Below are 27,454 nucleotides of genomic sequence, written 5' to 3' on the forward strand. Positions count from 1 at the left end.
AAATGAGAGAGGCAGTGGAAAAACTAGATTTTCAATCGATAAAGGCAAAAGAGGTAAATGCTGTTGTCTATACCATCCTGCAATAACTCTGGCCCAGAGTGGATGCCGGGAAAACATACGAGCTGGACAGGTTTGGGGAGGAGAGTGGGAATATACTCATGGATATACAGATATAGATATAGATAGATATGTCAGAAGATATTTGTACATGTGTGTTTACCTTGGCTGCACTGTGGTGGAGTGTACAGGGAGCAAGGTCATGAGAAGTTAGACAAAACCAAATGCTTTGAGGGAATGAGTCACTAGGCTTGTTGACTAAGGGCCGTAGTCTTGGGGTACACCAAGGTTAATGGGCATAGAATTGTCCTAAAAAACAACGCTCTAAATCCAACTTCAGTGCATTGTGACTGGGATTTTAAAAGCTGGTGGCCAGTCATGTAAGGTGTAACTATTGGTCTCTCCTTGTTAGGTGGAAAGAAGGGTGATGATAATCTATGGGAACATGGAAACAATTAGTCCAATTTATGAATGGAGCCTGGGAGCAACAGTCTCTATGACCTGAAAACAGAACTACATGGTACTCAGGCACTGCTGCCAACTGCTCTCAAAGGGATCATATTAGGAGGTCCTGGATAGAGTAGGTGAAACTGTGGAACACAACTCAAAATCGTAAAAGGGACCAGGCTACTACTCAGAGACGGTTGGGACCCCAAGAGTCTGGCCCTTATTGACCTTCGGATCTGGAACTCATCCCTCAGGCTCAAATTTCAGCCAAACAATAGACAAGTGAGGTATACACACCGCAGAATAACCAACTATTTAAAATCCATAGGTTAGAACTTACCCAAGGACAAAGTTCAGGGGTTATGAGAGATGGAGGAACGGAAACAGGAAACACTGGGAGGAAGTGGAATAAGTGATGGTGCATAAGGGAAGTGTAATGAATGGGATAAGATGTGCATTAACTGTTGAATCTAAAAATGATGGTCTTCTCTGTGAACTCTCAGCCAAGTCACAATAATTTTAAAAAGTAAATTTTAAAAATTATCAAATGAAGAGATTAGCTTTATACAGGGAGGAAATATTTATTAATGATCTACTAGAAGTATTTACTATTAGTCCTGGCAAAGGACTAATATCCAAAATATATAAAGAACTTTTTAAAGTAAATTATATTAACACATTAAAAAAAGGTGAAATTGCTTAAGAGACATTTAAGCAAATAAATATCTGAATAACCAAGGGACACATGAAAAGATATTCAATGTAGTTTGCTATTAGGGAAATGTACATTGAAGCTACGAGGGACCACGTTGTCACTCTTAAAATGGCTACATAATAATAAAACAGGTAGAGGGTAACAAGTATTGTCAAAGATATGGAGATAAATCCTCATGCATTGCTGATGGGAATGTAAATGATGCAGCCATTTTTGAAAAAGAGTTTGGCAGTTTCTCAAAAAATTAAGCATAAATTTACCATGTGAGTCAGTAATTCTACTCCTAGTTCTTATCCAATAGAATCGAAAACATATGCCCACAGAAAAAGAAACCAGATGTAAAAAACCGCATATTGCATGATTCCATTTAAATGGTTGGCCCAGAAATACAAACCTAAGTGGACAGGAAGTTTATTAGTGGTTGTCTGTGGATGCAGGGGGCAGGGGAGTAAACACAAATAGACACGGGGCTATTTCTGAGGAATGGAAATGTTCTAAAATTAGATCGTGGTGACAGTGTCATAAATTTTATTAAAAATCAAATTATCCCTCAATCATGCTGTCTAAACACATCACCTCTCTTTAAAATGCTACCCATTAGCATTAGGCTCCATAGATGGAATTTCTGGTCAGGTAAAGGCAAGACTAGTGAATTCAAACTTTCATAATTTTATTAAGTAGTAGTAAAAGTAGATTAATGTTCATTCCTGGAAAAGATGTTTGTCAGAAAATTCACTATGGACACAAAAACCAAGAGCAGGGTTGGAAGATTTTAAAGAAAGACTTTTCAATTGCTCTTGAGTACTTTAGAAGTGCCATCTTTGACACAAATGATCCATCGGTACAAGGTATTCTTGTAAATTCAGACATCACTATAGCATATCTATGATAGCATTTTTTGAGATTCTGAATTTAAATGTATAAATATTCTCTAATTCAGGCGTCTCATCAAATTAGGTTCTTCCTTTAACTGCTCTGTTAGGTGCTATTGAGTCCATTCCAATTCAAAGGACAGAGCAGGACCGTCCCAAAGGGTTTCCTGTGGTTGGTAAGTAGTCTGTTCAGCCCTGGGTCTGGTTTTAGCTGCTGATTTTGAGCTTTTCCATTCTCCTTTCCCACATAAGTAGTCAATTTGATTTGGTGCTTCATCAGCTTATTGAAACATTTCAGTTGGTATACCATCAATTTTTTGAGCCTTATTTTTGGTTAATGCTTTAAGTGCAGCTTGGACTTCTTCCTTCAGAAATATCGATTCTTGTTCATATGCTACCTCCTAAAATAGTGGATCGTTAACCAGCTCTTTTGGTACAGGGGCTTTGTGGACTTCCTCCATGCTCCATATAGGAGCTATATGTTTTGTTGAAAAGGTACTGGCAATGAAGAAGTCATTGGGCTTTCCAAATTCTATCATGTGACCTCCAGCTTCATTTCTATCACCAAGAACATATCTTCTCATTACCATTTTTTCCTCTTTGTTTCCAACTTTTGCATTCCTATTGCCAATAATCACCAGTGCATCCGATTGCATGTGTGATCAATTTCCTACTGGAAACTTTAATAGTGTTCGTTCATTTTTTTATCATTAGCGTTAGCGGTTGGGGCATATATTTGAATAATAGTTGCATTGACTAGATTTTCTTGAATGTAGACAGATAAAATCCTATCACAGATAGCATTGTACTTACAAGACAGCTCTTGAAATGTCTTTAAACAATGAGCATGATGCCAATCCTCTTTATTGTGTCACTTCCAGCATAGTAAATGACATGATTTTCTGATTCAAAATGGCCAAGGTCAGTCTATTTCAGCTCACTAATGCCTGGGCGATCGATCTGTTTCAGTTCCTTTTTGACAACTCCAATTTCCCTAGATTCCTACTTCAAACATGAAGTCCCAACTATTAGTAGATTTTTGCAACTGTGTCTTCTCATTTTGAGTTGTACCCCATCAGCAAGGAAGGTCCTGAAGGCTTTACTCTATTCATGTCGTTATGTTTGACTCTACTTGGAGAAGGCAGCTCTTTCCCAGTCATAGTTTGGGCACCTGTGACCTGGGAGGCTCATCTTCTGGCACTACCTCTGACAATTTTTGGTTTCTACTTATTACGGTTTCAGTATCTGAAAATGTTTAGATGCTATCCTTAAAGTTTTTAGCAGCTATTTTCTCTAAAATTGATTATTTATTCCTTATTTGTAGTCTGTTCTTAATGTGAAAGCACTTCACTTGGAGTGACCCTGCTGGCATTTGAAACACCAGTGACACAGCTTCCAGCATCACAGCAACACACAAGCCACCACAGCACCACACACTGACAGACAAGTGGTGGAAATGTTTCCTGGGCTGCATTTTTCACAGCTGCACGTTTTCACGAATTATCCCCAGATCCGCAGCCATCAAGTTAATCCTGATTCATAGTGATCTTTTGTGTGATTTAGGAGACTGTGAGTTTTTATAAGATCCCAGTCTAATTTTCCTCTGAAGGAACAACTAGAGTTTTGAACTGCCAGCTTCGTGGTTAATAGCCCAATGCCCAATGAATAGCTCCACCAGGTCTCCTTTCAATTAACAAGAAAAATGAGGAATGTATGATGCATAATTCTAGGAAAAGTGGAAGTTTTCCAAAGTGAAATAGAATGTATGAAGATCAATATGGCTATCCAAGGTTGTAAATCTTTATGGAGGCAGAAAACCTCATCTTTCTCCTTCATTTCAGCTGGTGAGTAAGAACAGCTGACATTGCAGCTAGTAGCCAAACTAATAACCCACTATGCCACCAGGATTGGTAGTTGGAAAATATGGCCTTGATGGTAGGGAAAAAAATCAGAGCTTGGAAGATAGAATCTTTCAAAATCAATTATCGGTTGCAAATACTGGTTTTCAACACGGTATATGTACTGCACTGGGTGTTACACACAGGAATCAAATTGACTACACCTGTGGAAAAAATCAACTGAAACAAGGCTGGGAGCTGACTGCGGAATGCAAGTTCAAGTTAAAACTGAATAAAATTTAAACAAGTCCACAGGACCCATATTACACCCTTGACTATATCCTACCTGAATTTAGAGATTATCTCAGGAATAGATCTGACATACTAAACAACCAACCAAAGACTGGATAAATTTTGGAATAACACCAAGGACATAGGTGAAGAAGGTAAATGTCATTAAAACTACTGATAGGAGGCATTCTTATCTGGTCTCCTTTTTTTTAGTGGGAATGCTTTTGTCTTTTCGCCATTCACTATTACATTGGCTGTTGGTATTTCATATATGGCTTGTATTATGTTGAAGAATTTTCCTTCCATTCCTATCTTCTTGAGTGTCTTAAACAGAAATGGATGATGTTGAATGCTTTTTCTGCATCTATCTATATTATCCTGTGGTTCTTATCCTTTGTCTTGTCAATGTGGCAAACAATGTTGATGGACTCCCCTCTTTTATTCAACATTGTACTGAAAGTCTTAGCTAACAACATAAGGCAAAGGAAAGACATTAAAGGAATTCATTTGAGGAAAGAAGAGGTGAAACTATCATGATTCACAGATGATATGATTTTATATATCAACCCTCCCCCAAAAGCTCCACAAGAGGAGTGCTGGAAGGGATAGAGGAATATGGCAGAGTGGCAGGACACAAGATCAACAAATAGAAGTCAATTGGATTGTTATGTATACCAGACAAGATCACAGAAGATGAGGGAAAAAAGGTAATGCCTTCACAATAGCAAAGCACAAATTGAAGTATCTAGGGATATACCTAACCAAAAAAAATTTGTACAAGGAAAACTATAAAACATTATTATAAGAAACCAACAGTGACCTTCACAAATGGAAGATTATCCTATGCTTGTTGATTGGGCGACTCAATATAGTAAAGATGCCAATCCTACCCAAGGCACCATATAAATTTAATGCTCTCCCGATAAAATTCCAAAATCGTTTTTCAAGGTATTTGAAAAACTAACTACCAACTTCATATGGAGAGGGAAGAAGCCCAGAATTAGCAGAAAAAATCTCACAAAGGGTAAAGTCGGAGGGTTTGTTTATCTGACTTATTATACAGCCACAGTGGTCAAAACAGCATGGCATTAGTATAACAACAGGCACCAAGACCAATGGAAAAGAACAGAAAAATCCAGAAATAAAAACATCAGACAACTGACCTTTGATAAAGACCCTCAAAATATCAAATGGGAATCAAATACCCTCTTCAACATGTGGTATTAAAAAATGGATATCTACTTGCAGAAATATGAAGCAAGACCTTCACCTCATTCCGTGCACAAGAATAAAGTTGAGGTGGATCACAGACCTCGAAGCAAAGCCCCAAACTATTAGGCTCATCAATGAGGGAACTGAGACAACCCTAAGAACTTTGCTACAGACCATCCAAAACAAGGAAGGACATAAACGCAGAGTAAGTAGAAATGGACAAATGGGATATACTGAAGATAAAACACCTGTGCACGTCGAAAGACTTCGCCAAGAGAGAAATGAGAGCCCGCAGACTGGGAAAGCATCTTTAGCAATGACACATCAGACAAAGGGCTTATTATTAAAATATGCAATACTCTGCTAGCCCACAACAAGAAAAAAACAGAGTCCACTGAGGAAGTGGGCAAAAACTTGAACAGAAGTTTCTCGAGGGCGGATTTGAATGACCAATAAACACATGAGAAAATGTTCCCAATCATTAGCCATAAGGAAAATGCAACTATGAGATATCGCCTAACATCTTCAAAGATAGCCCAGTTCAAAAACATAGAAACCAACAAGTGCTGGAGGGAGTGTGGTGAGCTAGGAACTCTAATCCACTGCCGGTGATGCTGTAGGTATGTGCAGCCATTAGGGAAATCTATCTGGTGATACATAAAACAAATGGAAATTGAGCTACCATATCATCCAGGAATCCCCCTACTGGGCATATACACAAAAGAAGTAAGAAACAGACCAAGACCAGACATTTGATCTCCAATGTTCATTGTGGCACAGTTCACAATTTCCAAGAACTGGAAACAATCTACATTTCCATCAACTGATGAATGGATTAGGAAACTCTGATATATACATACAATGGAGTATTATGCAGCCATAAAAAGTACCGATGAATGAACAAGGCACATTGTCTTATGGGAAGAGTTGGAGGAAGTCATGCTAAGTGAAGTTAGCCAAGCACAGAGGGACATGTACAACATGAGTCCACTGAGGTGAGCTCAAAAACTACAATGGCCATATGCTATTTGATGCATAAATTCCAGGTCACGGTTCAGGCTCTTTGGAAGGGGACTGACCCAACCCAGGGATGCATATGACAGTCAACTAAAAAAGAGGGACAAAGAGACGGAAAAAATGAGGGTAATGGGTGAAGATGGCACTAATACAACCAATGGAGAGGGTATTGTTTATGTCTCCACAGGAAAGGGAGAGAGGGACCAGACCCCACCCCAGATTGCCAAGCCTTGAGGGAACATACTGGCATGGAGCAGTGAACTAGCAGATAGGACAGTGGGGTGGGTCCAAGCTGAGCAATGTTGACCCCCTCCCCAGAAGAATGTACTACAGATATAGCTCAGGGAGAGAGGTGCGTCTGTCTGGAACAAATGGCTGCTAAGAGGGAGAGAGAGAAGGAGAGGGAGAGAGAGAAAGAGAGCGAGAGACTGAGAGACAGACAGACAGATAGACAGAGAGAATGTCATCATGACCCACAGAGCCTTGAGGATGATATCCCTGCTCAGAACAGCCAATGGACAGAGAGGAGTGCAGGGCTGATCCCACCATGAGACACAACATTCCCTCACCGACCCATAGTGCTATGGGGGACAGCACTGGAATGTGTGCCCAGTTTGCCCCACACACAGCAGGGTGAAATGCAAAGGAAGCACAACAGTGCAGCAAGGGGAGCAAGGTAACAAAATCACCGAGGAATCCTAAAAACAGCCTTCTGACTTGGGGGACAGGGCTTGGCACTTCCTCAGAGCCAATTGAAAATATGCATAAGGGTCAAAAGACAGACCTATATATCTGTTTGGTTTTTTTCTTTGCCCTGTGCCTATCTATATAAGATAGGCAGGACAAACAATCCTGAGGAGAAAATAATGGGACCAGCAGTCCTGGGGATGGGGAATGGGAGAGGAGGAGGTGGGGAGAGAGAGTGGGGAGCCAACAGACTCAGAGATAAGGGAACAACAAGAGATCTAAGATTGATTGCAAGGAGTGGGTATAATGTCTGGTGTAGTTTGATCAAGTGAAATGTACCTGAGAGAAATTACTGAGAGCCGAATGAAGGGTGAGCATGATTGTGAGAGAGGAGGAAGGTGAAAGGAAGTAGAGGAAAGAACTAGGAGGCAAAAACTATTTGTAGAGATATAGCTATAGGCATGTATATATGTAAATATATTAATTTATAATGAAAGGGATAGAGGCCAATGTACACATATATATGTTAAGTATTAAGATAGCAGATGGACTTCGGATCTTTACTCAAGACCTCCCTTAATACAAGAACACTTTGTTCTAACAACCTGGCACTCTGATACTCACCTTTCTGACACCATAGCTGAAGACAAAATTGGTGCATAAGCAAATGTTTTGAGGAAAGTGGATGATGCCAGGCTATCAAAAGACATTGTCTAGGGTCTTAAAGATTTGAAGTTAAACAAGCAGCCATCTAGCAGGGAAGCAACAAAGTTCACATGAAAGAAGCACACTAGCCTATATGATCATGAGGTGTTGATGGGATCAGGTATTAAAAGACCCAAAACAAATAATTATATTGATGTGAAAGAGGGAGGTTTGGAGAGACCCAAAGTTCATCTGTAGCCTATTGGACATCCCCCCACAGAAGGGTTACAAGGAAGGGAAAATTCAACTAGGATGCAGTATAGCACTGACAAAACACACATCATTCCTCTAGTTCCTGAATGCTTTCTACACCTCTCTGCCCCGCCCCCACTACCCCATGACCCAGTTCTACTTCACAAATCTGGCTAAACCGGAGTACAAACATTGGTACAGATAAGAGCTCTTGACACACGGAATTCAGGACAGATAAACCCCTCAGGAACAGTAGTGGGAGTATCAATATCATGAGGCGAGGGGGATAGAAAGAGTGGGGGTTGGAGGGAAAGAGGGGGGTGGTGGAAGGGAAACCCATTACACGGTTAAATATATAGCCCACCCCCAGGAGGATGAATAATAAAAATGTGGGTGAAGGGAGACAACAGAAAGTGTAAGACCTGAAAGCAACAATGACATATAGTTGATCAAGGATTCATGAAGAAGGGAGGGTGGGGGAGGGAGGGGGAAAAAGAGGAGCTGATACCAAGGGCTCATGTAGAAAGAAAATGTTTTGGAAATGTTGATAGCAACACATGTACAAGTGTGCTTAATACAATTGAATGATGGATTGTTATAAGATTTGTAAGAGCCCCCAATAAAATGATTAATAATAATAATTTAAAAATCATTGACAGGAACATTTTTAAAAGGTGAAAATGGATGTCAGAATAGACTCTGAAACTTGTTCTTGAATGTCGAGTAGCTAAAATAAATAGAAGAAATGATGATGACAAAGAGTTGAATATAAAATTTCAAAGGACATCTTGAGAAGACAAAGTATAGTGTTATAATAACATGAACAAAGACCTGGCATTAGGAAAGAAAGAAGGAAAATATACACTGGGCATTTCTCAAGCTGAAAGAACCAAAGGAAAACCTCAAAGCACAAGTTTCAATATTGAAGGATTCCATGGGGAAATATTGAGTGATACAAGAAGTATCAAGGGAAGGTAGGAAAATACATTCACTAGACCAAAATGAATCGCTTGATGTTCAACACTGAGCATCAGGGAATAGAATATGATCTGGAATTGATCACATTTCATGAAAGTAATGTAAGCGGCACTGAAGATAGGGGTGAAAAGCAGGGTTCCAGGAATAGGTGGAATATAATTGAAATGCTTCAACAAATGGATGCAATACTGGAAAGACTCATATTTGTCTATGTCAAGAAATTTAAAAAAAATCACCAGATCAACCTTCTGGAAGAGATCTAAACTGTGCCCATAGCAAAGAAGGGTGATCTAACAGCATGTAGAACTCATTGAGCAGAATCAGTAATATTACATGCAAGGAAAAATTTGCTAAAGATAATTCAGAATTAATTGCAGCAGTACATTATTAACTTACCAAAATTCAGCTTTATTCAGAAAAGGAAAGAATTGGGGATATCGTTGCTGATACCAGAAACATATTTATCTGTGTTTATTAATTATGCAAATACTCTGTGGATCATAATGTATTAAAGATAGCTTTGTGAAGACTGAGATTTCTAAAACAATTAGTTGTGTTTAAGGGGAACCAAAAGACTGCTGTTTGAACAAAATAAGGGGATATCGTGTACTTTGAAATCAGGAAAGGTGCATGGGAATAGCCTTGATACATGCAGAGTGCATTGGACAGTGAATTATGGCAGATGTGGTTAGCCTGTAATGTAACACCTCATTATTTGATCTCCCTTTTGATCTGTTTTAAAGTGATCCTAGTTTTTAATATTTTCTGTGTTCTTTTCAATTGTGGTTTTTCCTCTATTTTATTTTGTCATTGTTAAGCCTTTTGGACTCTGCTTTTTGTCCGTTTCTCAGGATGTGAAATACATGATTGGTCGATCTATGGAAACAGGAGCTGGGTTGATAGCACAGCCGGGGAGCTTGGGAGGAAATGGGGAACTGGTAACAAGGAGTACTAGAAAGAAGAATGCATTCTGGAGTTGATTGTGGAAATGATTGTACAACTCTTCTTGGTATGTTTGATCTGTTAAATTGTGTGATGTTTCAATTATGTCCAAATAAAGCTATTTATATTGAAAAATTTTAAATGGGGAATTCTAAAAAAAAAAGAAATCAAATGATGTAGTGCTTTGGGGAAATAAAAAAAAAAAGACCTCTTAACACTTGTTAACCAAAACGACCTTTTAAACATGTTAAGTGTTAAAAAGCAATGTGGCCATTTCGAGGACTAAGGGTTCCCTGATTTAATCCATATTATTTTCACTCACCTTTTGTACATGAGAAATCAGGACAGTGGATAGGGAAATTGAAGAAGAATTACTGTATTTGAATCATGGCGATGGTAAAGAATAACCAATAGACTGTATGCAGCCGCAGAAGGAACAAATGATCCCTGTCAGCTGTAATGGTCCTCGGAATCAAGAATGCTGAGACTTTGAGTGCGCATATGAGTATTTTGGACAAGGGACCAGTCCTTGAGAGATTAGTACGCTTGGTAGAGAGCCAGTGAACACTCCTCAGTGAGAGGGATTTTTGACGGCTGCCACAATAGGTCCAGGCAGAGGACAAATTGTGAGGATGACACAGGACCAGACAGTATTTGAACAATATCATCGATATCACACACAAGTGAACTTTTTCTTAAGATCATCCAACAACAGTTGCAGCAGTACATTGACAGGGAAATGCCTGAAGTACATTCAGGTAGGATTCCAAAGAGGACATGGTACAACAGAGACTATTGATGATGTCTGATGGATGTTGGCTCAAAACAGAGAAGACCAGAAATATGTTTACTTGTGTTTCATTGACTGTGCAAAGGCATTCTCCTGTGTGACCACAACAAATGAGAAGAAGGGGGACTGCAGAGCATTTCATTGTACTCATTGGGAACTTGTACATGGATCGAGGGGCAATTGTATAAACAGAACAAGGGAACACTGCTGGCTTTAAAATCAGGAAAGTTGTGTGTCAGGGTTGTATCCTTTCACCATACTTATTCAATCTGTATGCTCAGCAAATCGTTAGAGAAGCTGGATTATGTGAAGAAGAGTATATCAGGATCGGAGGAAGGCTCATTAACAACCTGCAGTATGCAGATGACACAACCTTGCTTGCAGAAAGTGTGCTGCTGATGATAAGGGTTGCAGCCTTCAGTATTGATTACAACTCAATGTAAAGAAGACCCAAATCCTCACAACTAGACCAATAGATAACATCACGATCAATGGAGAAAAGGTGTAAATTGTCAAGGATATTGCGTTACTTGGATCCGCACTCAGTGCTCATGGAAGCAGAAGTCAAGAGACATGTTACATTAGGTAAATCTGCTGCACAGACTTTAGAACACTGAAGAGCAAGGAAGTTCGTTTGATGACTAAAGTGCACCTGCTCCAAGCCATGGCGTTCTCCATTGCATCGTGGGCATTTGAATGTTGCACCTGGAGTAAGGAAGATGGTAGAAGGCTAGACACATTTTACTTCAGTGCTGGAGAAGAATATCGAAAGTACTATGGACTGCTAAAAGGACAACTCGATCTGCATTAGAAGAAGTAAGGCCACAGCACTCCTTAGAGGCAATGATGACAAGACTTTGTTTTACACTGCACATATTTTCAAGAAAGACTAGACCCTGAAGGACATCACAATTTGCAAAGTGGAGGGGCGGCGAAAAGAGATGGTCTTAGCATTCAAATGCCTACCCATTACCTCATCAGGGACCCGCACTTTTAGACTAGCTGGTTTAAATGAGAACCATTTGCATATAGTATATTTCTGAACTTAAAAAAAATCTACTCATCTCTTTACCAAGAATACACACACACAAACATTTTAAGTAGATTAAAAATGTAAAAACTACTTAGCTCATAGTAATTGAAGATACATTTTTGTCCCTAAGATTGCAAGCATGTACCTGGAATGCAATGGGCCTCTGTCCTGGGAGGTTTGGGAGGAAAGGCTGCCGTCAAAGGAGTTGACCCGGTGGCAGCCTGAAATGGTGGCTGTAGGTGAGATGGAATCCGACTGGAAGGTTTCACAGACCACCTGGAGTCCCTTTGGAAGACAGAAACAGTAGGTCATGCCATTGATTTATTTGGCAGGTATATTCTCTCGAGTTAGTTACCATGATTCATATGTGAGCTTCTTATATTTTTGAAAAATAGTTAATAGAATGCTACAGATATTGGCTATAAATGATATTGAGTTTAATGTGGGATAATAGTGAATATTCAGCAGATGCATACTGCCCACCGGCCACTCAAATAAAGCATTACTCATATATGGTCTTGTCTCAGTACAACCACACTTCTTCATAAAACTATTCTTCATATTTGGCAAATAGAAAGTTCATGACTTCTCATGTAGGGAGGAGGGCATATCACTTGTGTACAATTCTAGAACAGTTTTACTCCTTACGCTGCACGACCGCCTAAGCAATGCCTGACTTTCTTCTTCTGATGGCCATAATACACTCACCTCTGGATGTCTCATGTCCTGATTGGGTGATTCACAGCTCTGACTTTGACTATTGACAGGAGAACTTCTTTTGGCTACAAGAAGTGGGGGAAATGGAAGCGCTATTATGGAGAATGCTATAAGATTATGTTATGTTCATTTTATCTCACACATTCATGTCACTTTCACATAAAAATGCTATTTAAGTGGATGTAATGAGCACTTAAAAAAAGACGTGTGAAAACATATGTAAAAGAAACCATGTAACCAACTCCAACCTCTTTGCCTTTCTAGGCGATCAGTGTGGATAGTCATTTATTCAGTCTGACTCGGTAGATCAATGTCCTAAATGCTTGACAACACCAAAAAGCAATGATCATGGATGATATTGACATAGTGCCTCACAGGTGCAATGTCTTGTGATAAGCATTTTACCCAGGTCAGTTCAATAGTTGGTACATTATTAGACTGATTTCACATATGAAGAAACTGAGGCACAGGGAGTTCACGGTAACTTGCCTAAGGTCATTTGATTCATACAGAGGATCACAGCCCAGGTAATCTGACTTCAGCATGAGTATTCTAAGCATCACATTAAACTAACTCCATGAAATATTTAAGTCACTTCTACATTTATCTGAAGATCAGGGGGCGTGAGAGTTAGGCGTGCCATGTCTCACTGGAATTTTGAGGAAACTAGTGCTAAGAGAAGGAGCCCTATTGGTGTGGTTAGTTAAATATTGGCCTGTTAAATGATTTAAACACACACACACCTTATAATTTTTATGCCTTCACAGATTCCCAAGCAGCCGCGGTAGCACAGTGGGTAGTGGTTAAGTATGAGGCAACTAACAGAAAGGTAGGTGGTCCAAATCAACTAGAAACTCCATGGGGGAAAGATGTAGCCATCTGCTTCCACCAAGGTGACAGCCTTGGAAACCAATGGTTGAGTTCAACTCTATGGAGCGGAGTTACCATAAGTCAAGGGCAAAAGGTTACAGATGTCCCAAAATTTATCTCGTTTAATATTTGAAAAGAGGGTTGGGAATGGAAGGATGGAATTGATTACATACTTACTATAATTGAGTACATTATGTCAATTCTTCTTTAGGCCTCACTCAGAAGCCCTTTTGGGAAAAATTAAAAAGAAAGCCCTTTGGCCATCAAGTCGATTCTGACTCGTGGAAACCCTTTGTGTGACAGAACAGAACTGCTACACAAGACTGTCTTGGGTGTAATCTTAACCAGACAAGATCACTAGGCTGGTTGGGTACTGATGAGTTCTTAAGTTAGAAGTCTAGTCCACAGTACACCTTTAAGTGGACAGCATTGTCTCCGGTATTCTAGAAGCAGAAACACTCAGAGCCGTTAACATCACATACACAGCAAGAGATGGCTCTGAGGCGAAGCATGAGTCTACTAGGCTTTTGAAAAGAATAATCATCCGGGTTCTTTCTAGAATTCCACAGTAGCACAGTTTCATTAGGCAGTCCCTAACTGCAATGTTTGATAGAAGTAAAACGGTAAGATGAGGTGGTTAATGAGTTCCTATATCGCCTCCCTTCACCATGGTGATCCACAACCCCGCTGGCACTGTTGTGCAAGTGCTTGGAAACTCCTGGGGTTATTGGGTATCCAATAAGTTGCTGATTCAAACCCACCAGCCACTCTGAGAGGCAAAATGAGGCTGTCTGTTCCCAGCCTTGGAAACCTTATAGGGTCACTATAAATCAGAATCAACTTAATGGTAGTGGGTTTGGATTCGGGTTGGCTTAACCATGAAGATAGTAATGATGACATAATGACTATAATAACAGTAACTATGGTCATAGGCCACTTGTTATGGGCAGGACATTCTCTTGAGCAGTCTTACACATCACCTGTTCCTCCTAACAACTTCACAAGAAAAGCACCATGACCATTTTACACAGGAGGTCACTGAGAGACGGGGACTTTACGTGACTTGCCCAAAGTCACACAACGGTATGTGCTTTCGGTTGGCTGCTTCATCGCATGCATCTTCACGGGACATCTAGATAATTCTCTGGAGAAATAAGCTTCTTGACTTTCTAAGGGTATATTATCCTAGGCAGGTGGAGTCTGCTACCACGTTTCTTCGGGGCACAAACCTGTAATGATGTTCCTGAGGGGTTTCACCAGTGCTGTGAAGCCGGACACTTCGGGCTGTCTGTGCTCCCACATGGGCTGCCATATAACAAGCCCACTGGCCAGTCGGAAAGTGAGGTCAGATTCCTGAGGGAAAGGAAGATCTGTGTCCAAGAACTGGCTTGTACAAATTGGTTACACAACCGGAGGAAGCAGGAGTTACATAGTGTCACTCACAAGATTATGTTCAGGGGGGATTGATCTGCCAAATGTTTCATAATTCATGGGAGTGGTTCCAGAGTAAATCAATGGCCCTCATTTACCATTGCGATTATTATCTAAAGCACAGTGGTTTGCTTGATGTAAAGTTATAATGAAAATACAGCTCTTCTTGATGTGATTGAACTATGGGATTGTATGATATGTGAATTATATGCCAATAAAATTGTTTTTAATAAACTCAATAAATGTGCTTCTATCAATTAAAAAAACAAAATACAATTTGGGGAAAAACATGGAATCCACCAACTATTTTTTTGTGTGTTTACTGTGATTGAGGTCTGTTGTTTTTAAGAGTGGCCATACCACTTTATTTTTGGCTATGATTTCTCTCAGGTATTTCAATTGTGCAACTTTCTCCTTCATCCTTAAAATGCTGGCTGTCTTGTCTTTCTCTTATGGCTTCTTTTGCAGAGTAGTACATATATTTTTATCCTCATAGTATTATTTTGTAATATTTATTCCTTGAGGGAAGGAATAGATTAGACAGCCTTTGGCCCTGAACTTTCCTGTGGCCTTGGCCACAGCGCTTCATGCAACAATAGAAATTAAAAATACATAATAGATGCTCAGTAAATACTGTGGAAATCATTCCATAATCTCTGTTCCCTCAATGTATCGATAACGGAAGACCTCTTTCAAGCACTACATTCTCGACTCCTATCATTGCATCCTTTCGAGAATCTGAGGTATTCCGAATGTCATCTTATATGGTATGCATCCAAGTACATGAGATTTTGAGGTTACATTGTGAACAACCCTGTTATCTTTTAAACAACTTCCATCAAAATCATGTACAGTTGTACAGAGGCGGTGATCTTGGAATAATAAAGGCAGCTGAGACCCAGGAATTCACCAAGGGCTGTAGTTTCCAGCCATGCTTGCACATTAAAATCACCGGGGAGCCTTTAAAACATAGACAGGCTGCGTCAACCCACAACAATTAAAATCCTCTGTGAGGTCTTCGCAAGCTCGCCATTAGCAAGTCTAGTTGAAAATCACTGAGCTCGAAGAAGGGTGAACCTAGGAAAGAAATAGATAAAAAAATACAAAAGAGAAGGGACTTGTGGGGCACAAAAGTGCATGTGGGGCCATATCAAAGGAGGTTTCAGATGGAGTGGAGCCTGAGGGCCCTGCCTGGACCTGCCTGCTGGTGGGCGGGAGCACCTGTCCTGGTATCACAGCCCGCAGAGGCATCATCTCGGGGCGCCGATAAAGAATGCAAAGCATTGGTCACACTTCTCTAACACGAACGCTACAAATATTTATAGAGCATCAACTTTGGACCCAGTACTATTTTTTTTCTTTTCTAAAAGCAGAAACGTTAATGATCAACATCAGCACCATCAGCGTTAAAACAATTGCAGTGAGTATACACATAACAAACCGCTTGCCATTTCAGCATTATTAACATACAATTAAATGACATTAATTACAGTCATCATGTTGTTCAATCATCACCACTATCTGTTTCCAAAAATTCCACCACTTTTCACAGTTCAGTGCCGCCCGAGTCATGACTCACTTCTCCCTCCCTTGTCCCCGTCCCTGGTGAGCACCAATCGACTTGTGTCTCAACACATCTGCCTGGTCCGGTTGTTTCACGTAAGTGGAAACACTCACTATTCCTAGTGTGGTGGTGGCTTGACTTCCTGCAGAAGGTGTTCAGGTCCATCCATGTCATGGTTGTCATGTCAACCATGGCTGGTTGATGAATGGGCAACGGTACTTTGTTGCCCATTCATCAACCAGCCATGGCTACTGCCCATTCACTCAACCCTTCATTGGTTATTGGCCACAGAGGTGGTTCTCACCTTTTGACAACTGTGCTCTTTTAAGAGCTGAACTGTAGCAGTGAACAAAACTCTAAGCCTCTTGCCGGACTAGTGCAAAGGAGGAGATGCACGTGAGGAACAGGGAGGCATAAGGCCAGGGGCTGCCATTTTCCACGTGATGGCCACGGAGCAAGGATATGAATGCTTCTAAGAAGCACAAGCCATAAAAAGATACCAGCAAGTACAAACCCCTAAGCATCCTCACATGTCAGGAAACTGCGAGGAGATATTGGCAAAATGCTATAGCTACACAGAGATGAGAGGGATTTGCCTGGGGAGGTCAGGGGAATGTTGCAGGGCATTGTGGGCTGGCGGACCATGAGAGGAGCAGGAGGCGGCCAGGAGGGCAGCGTCAATAGTGTAGGGAACGGCTCCCAAGTGGCTGGGTCATGAAGTGTGCAGGGGCGTGGGGGTGGCAGGAGGTAAAGTAAGAAAGGAGCCTCAGCCTCAGATCCTACTTGACCTCCTGTGCTATATTTCATATAACGGGCAGATGGAGAACCCCAGATGCGGCTAAGTAAATAGATAGTACATGGAGATCTGTGTTTGGGGAATTACATGGAACCGTTTAATGCCGAAAGGAGCTCTCCGTGTCTTGGTCTGCAGTAAGACTATACAAAGACAGGAGCTTCAAATACTGAGACACAATTTGAGGCTCATCATTACCTCATCTCCAACCCACTTAAGCCTCGGTGCCAGCTGTCGGCTCACCTTGATCCTGTGTACCAGAGGAGCGAACAGAAACACAAAGAGCTCCACCGTCGCCATGGCGTTCTGGAAAATCTTCCTTCGGTTGTTCTCTTCATCGTCGTTGGTGCTGCTTTGGCAAGGCTGCCCCGGGGAACCTTGGTTTTCAACCTGGTGGATGAACGCACTGCTACTGCCACCCCAGCTGGAGCCTCGGTCTGCACCCCCAAAGCACTCACTGTTGCAGTCCTGGGGAGCTTCCAGGAGCATCCAGTGCAGTGTGTGAAGGAGCTTTGTTTCAGCAACACCCAGTTTATCCTGGTGACCTGCGTGGGACAATCACACAGCTAGGTTAAGGTTCATTCTGTGCCTGGAACAACGGATGCCAACCTGGATCTGGGAAGACCATTCTTGCTTTGCTCTGGGGCTCACTTCTTGGGAAAATAACAATTTTCAATACTTCTTACTACTGCTGTTGGCAAGGCTCATTCGTGTTTTTCTGGGCTTCCTAATTGACCTTGGTTCCCTGCAGCATGATACAACGCGGTGGAAGCAACATGCATCTCTTTACTCAGATTCCAGCATACACGTGTACATTTCCAGAAAATCGATGAGTAGAGGTTTTGAAAATAACAGTTGCTATAATTTTGGCCTCTAGAGAGGAAACGTTTGAACAGAGACCAAAAAGAGGGAGGGGAGTGGGATGGGAAAAACACACGCACTACTATGGGGTCAATGGCTAGGGCTATTGTCTTGTGAGAAAAGCAATGTGCAAACTCATCCAAAAAGGGGAGTAATATTTATGCCTGTGCACACACATACACACACACAATACCAAAAAGTTGGGAACATCTGAAAGAATGTATGCTAAATTCATAAAAAGTGTTTTTTCCTAGGAACTGGACAAAGGGAGCAACCCCACCTGGGACTCACCTTGGGCAAGTGAGAGTCTTAACATCTTATAATATTTTAATGCCCCAAAGAATATTACTTGAAAGAAATGTCGTACATTAAAAGTAGAAGAACTCGTTGCATCCATGGGAAAATGAGAATAATAATAGAACCCGTGCGATGGGACTGTGAGAATGCACCGAGTTAACATGACACGGTTCCTCAAAGAAGATTCCGAAAGGCACCAAGGACAATGGCATGGCACGAAGAAGAAAGACAGTCGCACCGACCTAGCTTGTTCCTGTTGGAAAGCAGGGTTGCAGTGCAGTGGAGGACGTGAGGCAAAGCGGCTTGCACCAGCTCCCATCTGGAAATGCTCTGGATGGCTTCAGAGAGCGCCGGAGAGAGGCCGTGCAGTTTGTTTTCTACCAACACCCGCTCAAAGGACTGCAGATACAAAGAACACAGCATATTAACCAAGGAAACCGAGGATCTGATCGGTGGAGTGACCAGCAGCCAAGTGCAAATCCCTGGACTAAGTTCTTTGGGGTGTGTTCACACTTATATTCCACTCTTTATGTGGTCATGCAAGTCCATGGTCAATGATCACTTCCTATCACTTATTTGCAGACTTTGGATCTAATGTATTTATGGGTTAAATTGCTATAGGAATTTTATTTCCATCAAAATAAGCCCTCTCTGACTAAAGAATAAAATGCATTTAACCTCATGAGATATTTGTAATATATATATTTAATGTTACTGAGTCATCCAACTGAAGATCACAATGAAATTGCCAACATTTTGTTAATGTGTCTTGAGAGCTAGAATTCCTGTCAGTATTCAACAGATAAGGAGGCCGGGTGGGGTAGTGGGTTAGGAGGTGGTAGGCTGCCAATGGTGAGGTCAGCAGTTCAAGATCACCAGTTGCCCCAGGAGAATGATGAGGCTTTACACGCCTGTAAAGGTTTACAGTTTCAGAAAGCACAGGAGCAGTTCTATCCTGTCCTATAGGTTCGCTGTCAGTTGGCATTGACTTGCTGGCAATGAATTTAAGTTTTGAATTGGGTTTATTCAACAGAATTTATTAACTAAAATTCAACCTTTTCAAGGATTCCTTGTGATAACTGACTTACCCTTTGACCTTAGCAATGATGTCACACCAGGTGCTCCGTATCTAATGTCTGGCACCATAGAGGAACTCAATATATATGTTGAATAAGGAGAGACAGGAAGAGATGGAAGCAGAAAGATGGAAGAAAGGAAGGAAGCTATTTTTACATGGCTAATTTTATTTTTAAATTTTCACTTCTAGGTGCAGAGGTTAACATGTTCTGCTGTTAACCTAAAACACAAGGGGTTCAACCCACCAGCTTCTGGGGAGAAGGAAGTTTGACAGTCTACATGCATACATCTGAGAGCCCTGGAGAGTAGTTCTAGTCTGTCCTGCAGGGTCACTCGGAGCCAGAAATGACCTGGCAATGGTCCTCTTTACCAGAGACGTGTTCAGAGACTGAAGCAATGAAGGAAAAATTGTTTCACCCAGTCAGTTCTCGCTCACTCTCTCTAAATTATTATACTGTGATACAGCACTTACAACAAAGCATTTGCCAATCTAATATTGCAATGCACAATTCAGTGACATGGTGGTGTTAATTATGTTGTGCAGCTATCAGCACTCTTCATTTCCAAATTGTTACCTCACCCTAAGGAGAAACTCAATGCCCCTGAATGGCTCACACGCTCCTGCCTTTGGTAACCACTTACCAACCATGCCTTTATACATTTGCCTGTTTCACGTAAGTGGAATCATACACTATTTGTGCTTTGGTGAGTTGCATTTTCCTTCACTCTTTTAGGCTAGGGGGAGAATATCCTTATGAAATTGTCAGGAAAGATGTGTCTTAGGAAAGTGTTCGGTAAAGGCTAATACATATTTGACTTGAATGAACAGTCCTGCGTGTCATCTGATGGCTCCAAGAATGAAGAAACTTGCATATGCTCTGTGTAGTAGTCACCAAACACATCGGTGATAGACAGGTTGCTGTGCCAACAGGGCCAATGAACACATGTGAGATTAATTGAAAGGTGGAGAGATAAATGGCTCTGGGAGCCCCACCTCTTCTCTCACTCTTTGACCAGTATGCGGCTGCCTTGTTTTTTCTGTGACTCCATTTGCAAGCTACACTACCTGTGGGACGCCTAACCCGTGGACTGTGTCGCTGTAACTTGAGGTTCTTTCAAGACCTGCTTTTCCATGCTACTGGAAGGTACATCTCTTCATCTGGGGACTGTCAGACCCTGTCATCTGGCCGACTGTTGGTGACCTTCCTTGCTGTTTGCTGCCTGTGGCCAGATAGCCTAAATTGCTCTATGGAGGACTACCCCACGGCCCTCAAGACTGGAAGGACTGCCAGTGTAGTAGCTGTCTCATGGGAGTGAGTTTCAGCGAGCCATTTGTACTGCTTTATAGATTAATTATTTATTTCGTATGTTATCTATCTATATAAATATTATGAAATTATTAGTGCCCTGGTTTCGTTTCTCTAGAGAACCCCGTCTAACACAACATCCCAAATGTTCACCTTGCATTATTAGATTATTAGGGTGCCCAAGGAATATACATGACACAAAGAGAGATCTTTCAAAGAAAACTATTTATTTAGTAAAACAAAAAATTTACCCTTATAATGATAGGTTTGGATAAGGAGCACCATCAAAGGTGGAGTCTTACATTTTCTTTTAAGAAACTAAGTAAATGCCTTTGGATATACTGCTGAGGAAGACCCAAACCTTTTTTATTCTCCTGGAATGTATAGAATTCATTAAATACAGATTGAGCATGTTAGACATTAAAGATTATTATGATTTATATAGTTTGGGTGAGTGCACTTTTGGGAGGTTAAATGAGTTATGTAATAATTTTAGGGAGATTTGGGTATTCGTGTACATTTCTTTTTAAATATTAAAGATGAATTTTTTAAAAAGAATTTTTATACTTTGTAAAAGATTTGTTCTATTTCTTTACATAGCTACATATATATAGACATATGTATATATGTGTGTGTATGTATAGTTGCCAAACAGAATGAAATTAATAAATATTTGACATCTATGAATAGAACCTGCTTGGCATTTGGCATATATTGGTGATTATACAATCTGTGTGCTGAGTAAAAATATGAGATGCTTGACTATACGATGAAGAATCTGGCATCACAACAAACTCAGAGATAAGGGAGCAACAGGAGATCTGAAATTGACGGCGAGGAGGGTATGTAATGCTGGATGGGGTCTGATCCAGAGCAATGTATCCAAGAGGAAATCCTGAGAGCCGAATGGAGGGTGAGCACGATGGTGGGATAGGAGCAAGGTGAAAGGAAATAGAGGAAAGAAGTAGGCGACAAAGGCTATTTATAGAAATATAGCTATAGGCATGTATTTATGTAAATATACTAACATCATGAAAGGGATAGAGGCCAATGTACATATATTTATAGGTTAAGTATTAAGATAGCAGATGGATTTTGGGCCTCTACTCAAGGCCTCCCTAAACACAAGAACACTGTGTTCCGATAACCTGGCACTCTCTGAAAGTCACCTTCCCAACATGATTGCTGAAGACAAAATGGGCGCATAAGCAAATGTGGTGAAGAGAGTGGATTGGCTATCAAAAGCTATAGCATCTGAGGTCTTAAAGGAGTGAAGTCAAACCAGTGGCCATCTAGCAGGGAAGCAAATAAGCCCACATGGAAGAAGAACACCAACCAGTGTGATCATGAGGTGTTGATGGGATCAGGCATGAGCTATCAAAAGATCCAAAACAAACAATTATATCCAAGCAAATGAGGGGAGTTGGAGTAGAGACCCAAACCCCATTGGTGGACAATTGGATGTCCCCTCAGAGAATGGTCATAAGGAAGGGATGATTCAAGTAAGGTGTAGTATAGCATTGATGAATCCCACATCAGTTCCGAAATACTCCACCCTCCCCCACTACCATGACCCAGTTCTACCTTACCAATCTGGCTAAACCAGACAACACCCATTGGTACAGATAAAAGCTATTGACACATGGAATTCTGGACAGATAAACCCCTCAGGAACAGTAGTGAGAGTAGCAATATTATGAGGGTAGGGGCATGGTCGGGGGAGGGGGGGTAGAGCAAGAAAGGGGAAACCCATCACAAGATTGGATATATAACCCCCCCAAAAGGGAACGAATAACAGATATGTGGGTGAAGGGAGACAATGGACAACAGTGTAAGATACGAAATAATAACAATATATAAATGATCAAGGATTCATGAGGGTGCAAGGGTGGAGGAGGGGGTGGGGAAAGAGGAGCTTATACCAAGGGCTCAAGTAGAAAATGTTTTGGAAATGATGATGGCAAAATATGTACAAATATACTTGATACAATTAATGGATGGAATGTTATAAAAGCGCTAAGAGCCCCCAGTCAAATGACTTAAAAATAAAAGAGATAAAATGTGACCACAAAAAAAGAATCTGGCATCAGGTTTAGAGGAAGATCCACGGACCCTGGCAACCTGCAGATGGTATAACGTCGAATGCTAACGTAAAGATGACTTGAAACACATACTGGTGAAAATCAAAGGCTTTTCGCCTTCCGTCTGGATTACACGTCAATATAAAGCAGACAATAACCGTGACAACTGCAACATCAAGATAAACAGAGCAAAGCGTACGGCTGTCAAGACTTTCATTTTACTTGGATCCACAATTAATGCTCATGGAAGCAGCAGGCAAGAACTCACACGGTAAATTAAAGTAGATAAATCTGCGGCAAAAGACCTGTTTTAAGGGTTTAAAAAGCAGATATGTCATTTTCTGGATTAGGATATACCTGACCAAAGCCATACTATTGTCAATCACATCATATGCAAGTGAAAGCCAACAATGAAAGGAAAGACACAAGAAGACTTGGTGCATTCGAGTTAGGGTGTTGGTTAAACACATTGAATATATCCAGGACCACAAGAAGAATGAGCAGATCTGTTTTGGAAGAAGTACAGCTAAGCAAGGATGGTGACACTTTATCTCACGTAATTTGGGCATCCTATGAGGAGGTACCAGTTCCTGCAGAAGGACCCCATGCTTGGCAAATGGCATGAATGGCAGAATGGTTGCAATAATGGTCTGAAATACAGCAACAATTGTTTAGGTCACTACAGGATTTGATATTTTGTTTTACTGCCCACAGGATTTCTCTGGTTTGGAACCAACTGGATGCCCCCAGCAACAACATGAATTGGGATACACCATGTTTCATACCCATGGAATGCAGCTTACTAAGCTTAGTGGGTTTTTTAATGACTGAATTTAAAATGTTAAATATATCTTAGCTAAGAACAGAGAAAGGTCAGGGCTGTACAAAGCTAGTGGAAGAGTCAGCATGGTTTAAGGAGGGCTCACGGATTTCAGTTGTTTAATTCCTGTGATTAAATTCAGTCAAACAAAATAAGTTTGTTGAAAAGATCCTTATAGGAAAGTAAAATTGTAAAGAATATCTGAGAATTTTGAACACAGAAGCTGCAACACCATTAATTCTCACTTACACGCACGTGTGTCTAATGGGACAATTATCCCCCACTGTAGTTTGTGGCCCGAATTTATTTCAGAATTTCTTACTACAAGACATTCATGTAGCCACTTATACATATATGTGTCAATATTCAAATGGGTAGTGGTCCACTTTTAGGCTAGAACATATGAAATGTCAAGCTATTCACACGAGCACCCGATTTTAATGACATTGGTAAAAATTTCACTTCAATATTGCTGGATGAATTGTGTCCTATTTTCTCAGTCTGTAAAATGGCAATTTGTAAGCTTATGGGCTAACCATCGCACTTGGAATTTGAAGTGCGCATTATTTTGCACTAAATATCAAGAGCACTATTACCATAATGACTTTCTATCTTCTGGTTTCAGGCTTGCACAATATTTGTAGGACGTACAAGGTCAGAATTACATTCGATGTTGTTTGAATAGTACCATTTTAAAGTCATCTCAATTTTATAGGTTAGGATTGTGACTTTTCATAGTTGGCAAGGACTTTTATCACCTGATTCTACATTATCTTCCCACTTCCTTATAAATCTGACTCTCCTATTTTTGCCAGGAGATCTCAACTCTGGCCTGGGGTCCTCTAGACAAGTGGTTCTCAACCTTCCTAATGCCATGATCCTTTAATACAGTTCCTCATGTTGTGATGACCCCCAACCATAAAATTATTTTCATTTTTTACTTTATAACTGTAATTTTGCTACTGTTATGAACTGTAATGTCAATATCTGGTATGCAGGATGTATTAGGCAATCCCTGCAAAAGAGTCATTCGACCCCTAAAGGGGTCGCGACCCACAGGTTGAGAACTGCTGCTCGGGACACACCGGTCCTCGGTTTTCCCCTCAACTGTCTCTTCTTCTCTTCCTTTTTATCTTTGCTCAAAGGTCACAAGAGCAGTTAGACCTTCCCCACTCGCTCCTTTCCAACAAAACCTCTACCTCGGGTACTCTCTAATCTTTTGTCTTGCTGATTACTTTCTCCCCCAAGCTTATTGCCATGGACTTACTTCACCTCCACTTACTTGAGGATGGCCTACCCTGACCCACCGAGATGCAACTTCTATCCTTTATGTTGACCATTACCTTACCCTCAGCACGTGGAGCCTCGATTGGTATAGAGCCCCGCCATTGACACTCACTGCAGTTGAGTTGCTTCTGCCTTAGCAGACAGAGACGAAATGCTCCATAGGGTATCGGAGACTACGAGTCTTTATGGGAGCAAGCAGCCTCATCCGTCTTCCTTTCTCCCACCTTTGAGCAACCCACCTTGCTGCTAGTAACCCAACAACGCCTAGCCTGCAGCGCCACAAATAGGAACTCAGATATCCTTGCTGAGTGACCTCATGGATGCATCTTTCTCTGAGTTCAGTGTAGCATTCAGAGCATGGAATTAATCATGTTAAATGGAGAAACACACGTACCACGCAGGAGGCTTCATATTGCTTCCCCAGTTTGGGCCTCAAAAAAGCACTGAAAAACCAATAGAGACATTTGTTGTAAACATACGCAAAAAATATGAACGTATCTTTATGACATATCTTTCAAGGAAACATGATATGACTATGGAACTCCATTTTCATGTCTCCCTATAGCTTGTTAATGAGCAGGTGTTGAACAGTCGACAAACAGATTTTCCATGTGCAATGACATACATGAAATAGATGTGAGTCGCTGCGGTTCTCTGTGTCCACTTGGGCCCTGAAGACTTTAAATCACGGTCTAAATGGTTATCAGTGGTGCATCCTTGATGTGCCCAGTTATATTGAAAAAAGAAAGAAGAGAAAAGACGACTTGCAGATCATGATTTCCAGAATCTAATTTCCTATCCAATGAACCTTTTAAAATAATAATAATATACCTAATTTTCTGTTCATTGGAAGAAAATTTAGATCTTTCCAGGAAAAAGAACCCCCCTACCACTAAACCAGAACCGCCTCTCATGAAAAGCCCTCTCCACGGGGGCTTTAGATAGATTTAGATGACACTGCCTGAATCTGAGCAAAAATGGTTAACAAGTGGGCACAGCGGATCTTTGCCAAACAGGAGCTGGAAAAACAACAGGTCACGGGTCTGGAATGACAGCAGGAGCCGGAGAGGGAGCCGGACGCAGGAGCTCAGCGGGTCCTCATCATCTACATCCGCTCCCCGCCCCCTCCGCCCAGGCTGTCTGCCCTCCTGCCCCTAACTAATGTACTCGTTTATTTGACAACTGCCAATCTGCTTGTCGACAAACTTCCTCGACATATTAAAAAAAGAGAAAGAAACCTGCGCGTTTTTTTCAGGCGGCTGCAGAGGGCTGGCTGGCTGGCTGGCTAGCCCCAGCGAGGGAGCTGCGGGCTGTGGCGCGGCCTCGGTGGTGGCAGGGACCCAGCAGCGACCTGGACTGCCCCCGGAGCGCCCCAGCCCAGGGCGACCCGCGGCGCGCGCTCTGCGCCCCTCACCTGGTCTGCCGCCACAGGAAGGTCTGGATGGGCAGCGGGATGCCGCGGCCGCTGTCCTGCTCCGGGCCCTCGGAGCTCTTCCTCTTCACCATGATGGTGGCTCCCGGGAGTCCGACTGCAGGACCCAGCGCCGGCTCCTCGCCAGCAGCCGCCGCCGCCGCCGCCGCGGCCGCCTCCTCCTCCGGCGGCTCCCCCCAACTCTCATCCCCTCCTTCCCCGAGGCAGGGCTGGCTCTCTGCGCCCGGCCCCCCCGGCCCTCGCCCCTTCGCCCGCCCCTCCCCGCGTGGGGAACATGGCTGCGGGAGGAGGGGAGGGCGGGAGGAGCCGCGGAGCGAGGAGGGGGCCGCTCGGAGCAGCGGTCCGCCTCGCCGCCCCCGCACCCGCGCCTTGCTTTCAGCACCTCCCACTGTGGACAGCGGCCCGCTCGGGGCGGCCCCGCAGAGACCTTGGCCGCGGGCAGGTGGCAGCCGGCAATGGCCGCGAGGGTCCACGCTCCGCCGTGCGCTCTTGGCCTCTTCACCCCCCAGGGCTCGCCTCTCCCCCGCCCCCCCAGGCACTGTGCCCCAAGAGTGTCCTCTGCTGCTTCCCAATCTCGACCTCCGAAGACTGGTCGTGGGCTGGGGAGGAGGAGCTTTGGGAAGCCGCAGAGCAGTTGCTGCCCCCGGGATCCGTGGCACCTCTGGCGGAGAGGTCAGGCGTCTGCCCTCGGGGTTTAGCGGTAGGAGTGCTGGAGCGGGATTAGAAGTGTAAACCAGGAAAAGAGGTAAGCGTTGCCAGTCAGAGGGAGCAGGGACAGCCTGGGAAGTGAGAATTTATTTTAAAATGGTGACCTCGAGAAAGTGACCTTGCTTGTTTGGGCAGAGCTGAAAGGCACCAAGGTCCCCAAGCCAGTGATGGGTATCGGTTGTTCACGAGTCGAAGACGGACGTTTGACGCACGCCCGGAAGAAATGTGCACGTGCTGTGAGCCACTAAGCGTGCTAGACGATCCTGCTCGATCCAGTGATAACTGCCATTTCCCTTCCATTGCCCCGTGAAGGCGGTGGAAGCAGAGTTTGACGCGAGTGAATCGATTTGAAAGGTACTGCTGAGGTAGAATTAGTTGTTGGTAATGTCCAAGAGGGCATGGGGGAAAAATAGATACACAGTGTTTAGGACTG

General features: G+C 42.3%; 1 protein-coding gene across 3 annotated transcripts in view; it reads right to left on the reverse strand.

Annotated features, from left to right (window-relative positions):
- The window catches only part of UNC80 (unc-80 subunit of NALCN channel complex), a 249,347-nt gene extending 222,960 nt beyond the window's left edge, over nucleotides 1-26,387 (reverse strand). For all 3 annotated transcript variants that reach the window (XM_075529392.1, XM_075529390.1, XM_075529391.1), the window contains exons 1-7: nucleotides 26,296-26,387; nucleotides 25,276-25,324; nucleotides 18,552-18,708; nucleotides 17,395-17,696; nucleotides 14,593-14,716; nucleotides 12,485-12,558; nucleotides 11,922-12,061 (exon numbers count right to left, since the gene is read on the reverse strand). In XM_075529392.1, coding sequence (XP_075385507.1) covers nucleotides 11,922-12,061; nucleotides 12,485-12,558; nucleotides 14,593-14,716; nucleotides 17,395-17,696; nucleotides 18,552-18,708; nucleotides 25,276-25,324; nucleotides 26,296-26,387 — 938 coding nt within the window. The remainder of the gene's footprint in view (nucleotides 1-11,921; nucleotides 12,062-12,484; nucleotides 12,559-14,592; nucleotides 14,717-17,394; nucleotides 17,697-18,551; nucleotides 18,709-25,275; nucleotides 25,325-26,295) is intronic.
- Between the last annotated feature and the right edge of the window lie 1,067 nt (nucleotides 26,388-27,454).

Source organism: Tenrec ecaudatus, chromosome 13 (assembly GCF_050624435.1).
Source record: "Tenrec ecaudatus isolate mTenEca1 chromosome 13, mTenEca1.hap1, whole genome shotgun sequence".
Lineage (NCBI taxonomy): Eukaryota > Metazoa > Chordata > Mammalia > Afrosoricida > Tenrecidae > Tenrec > Tenrec ecaudatus.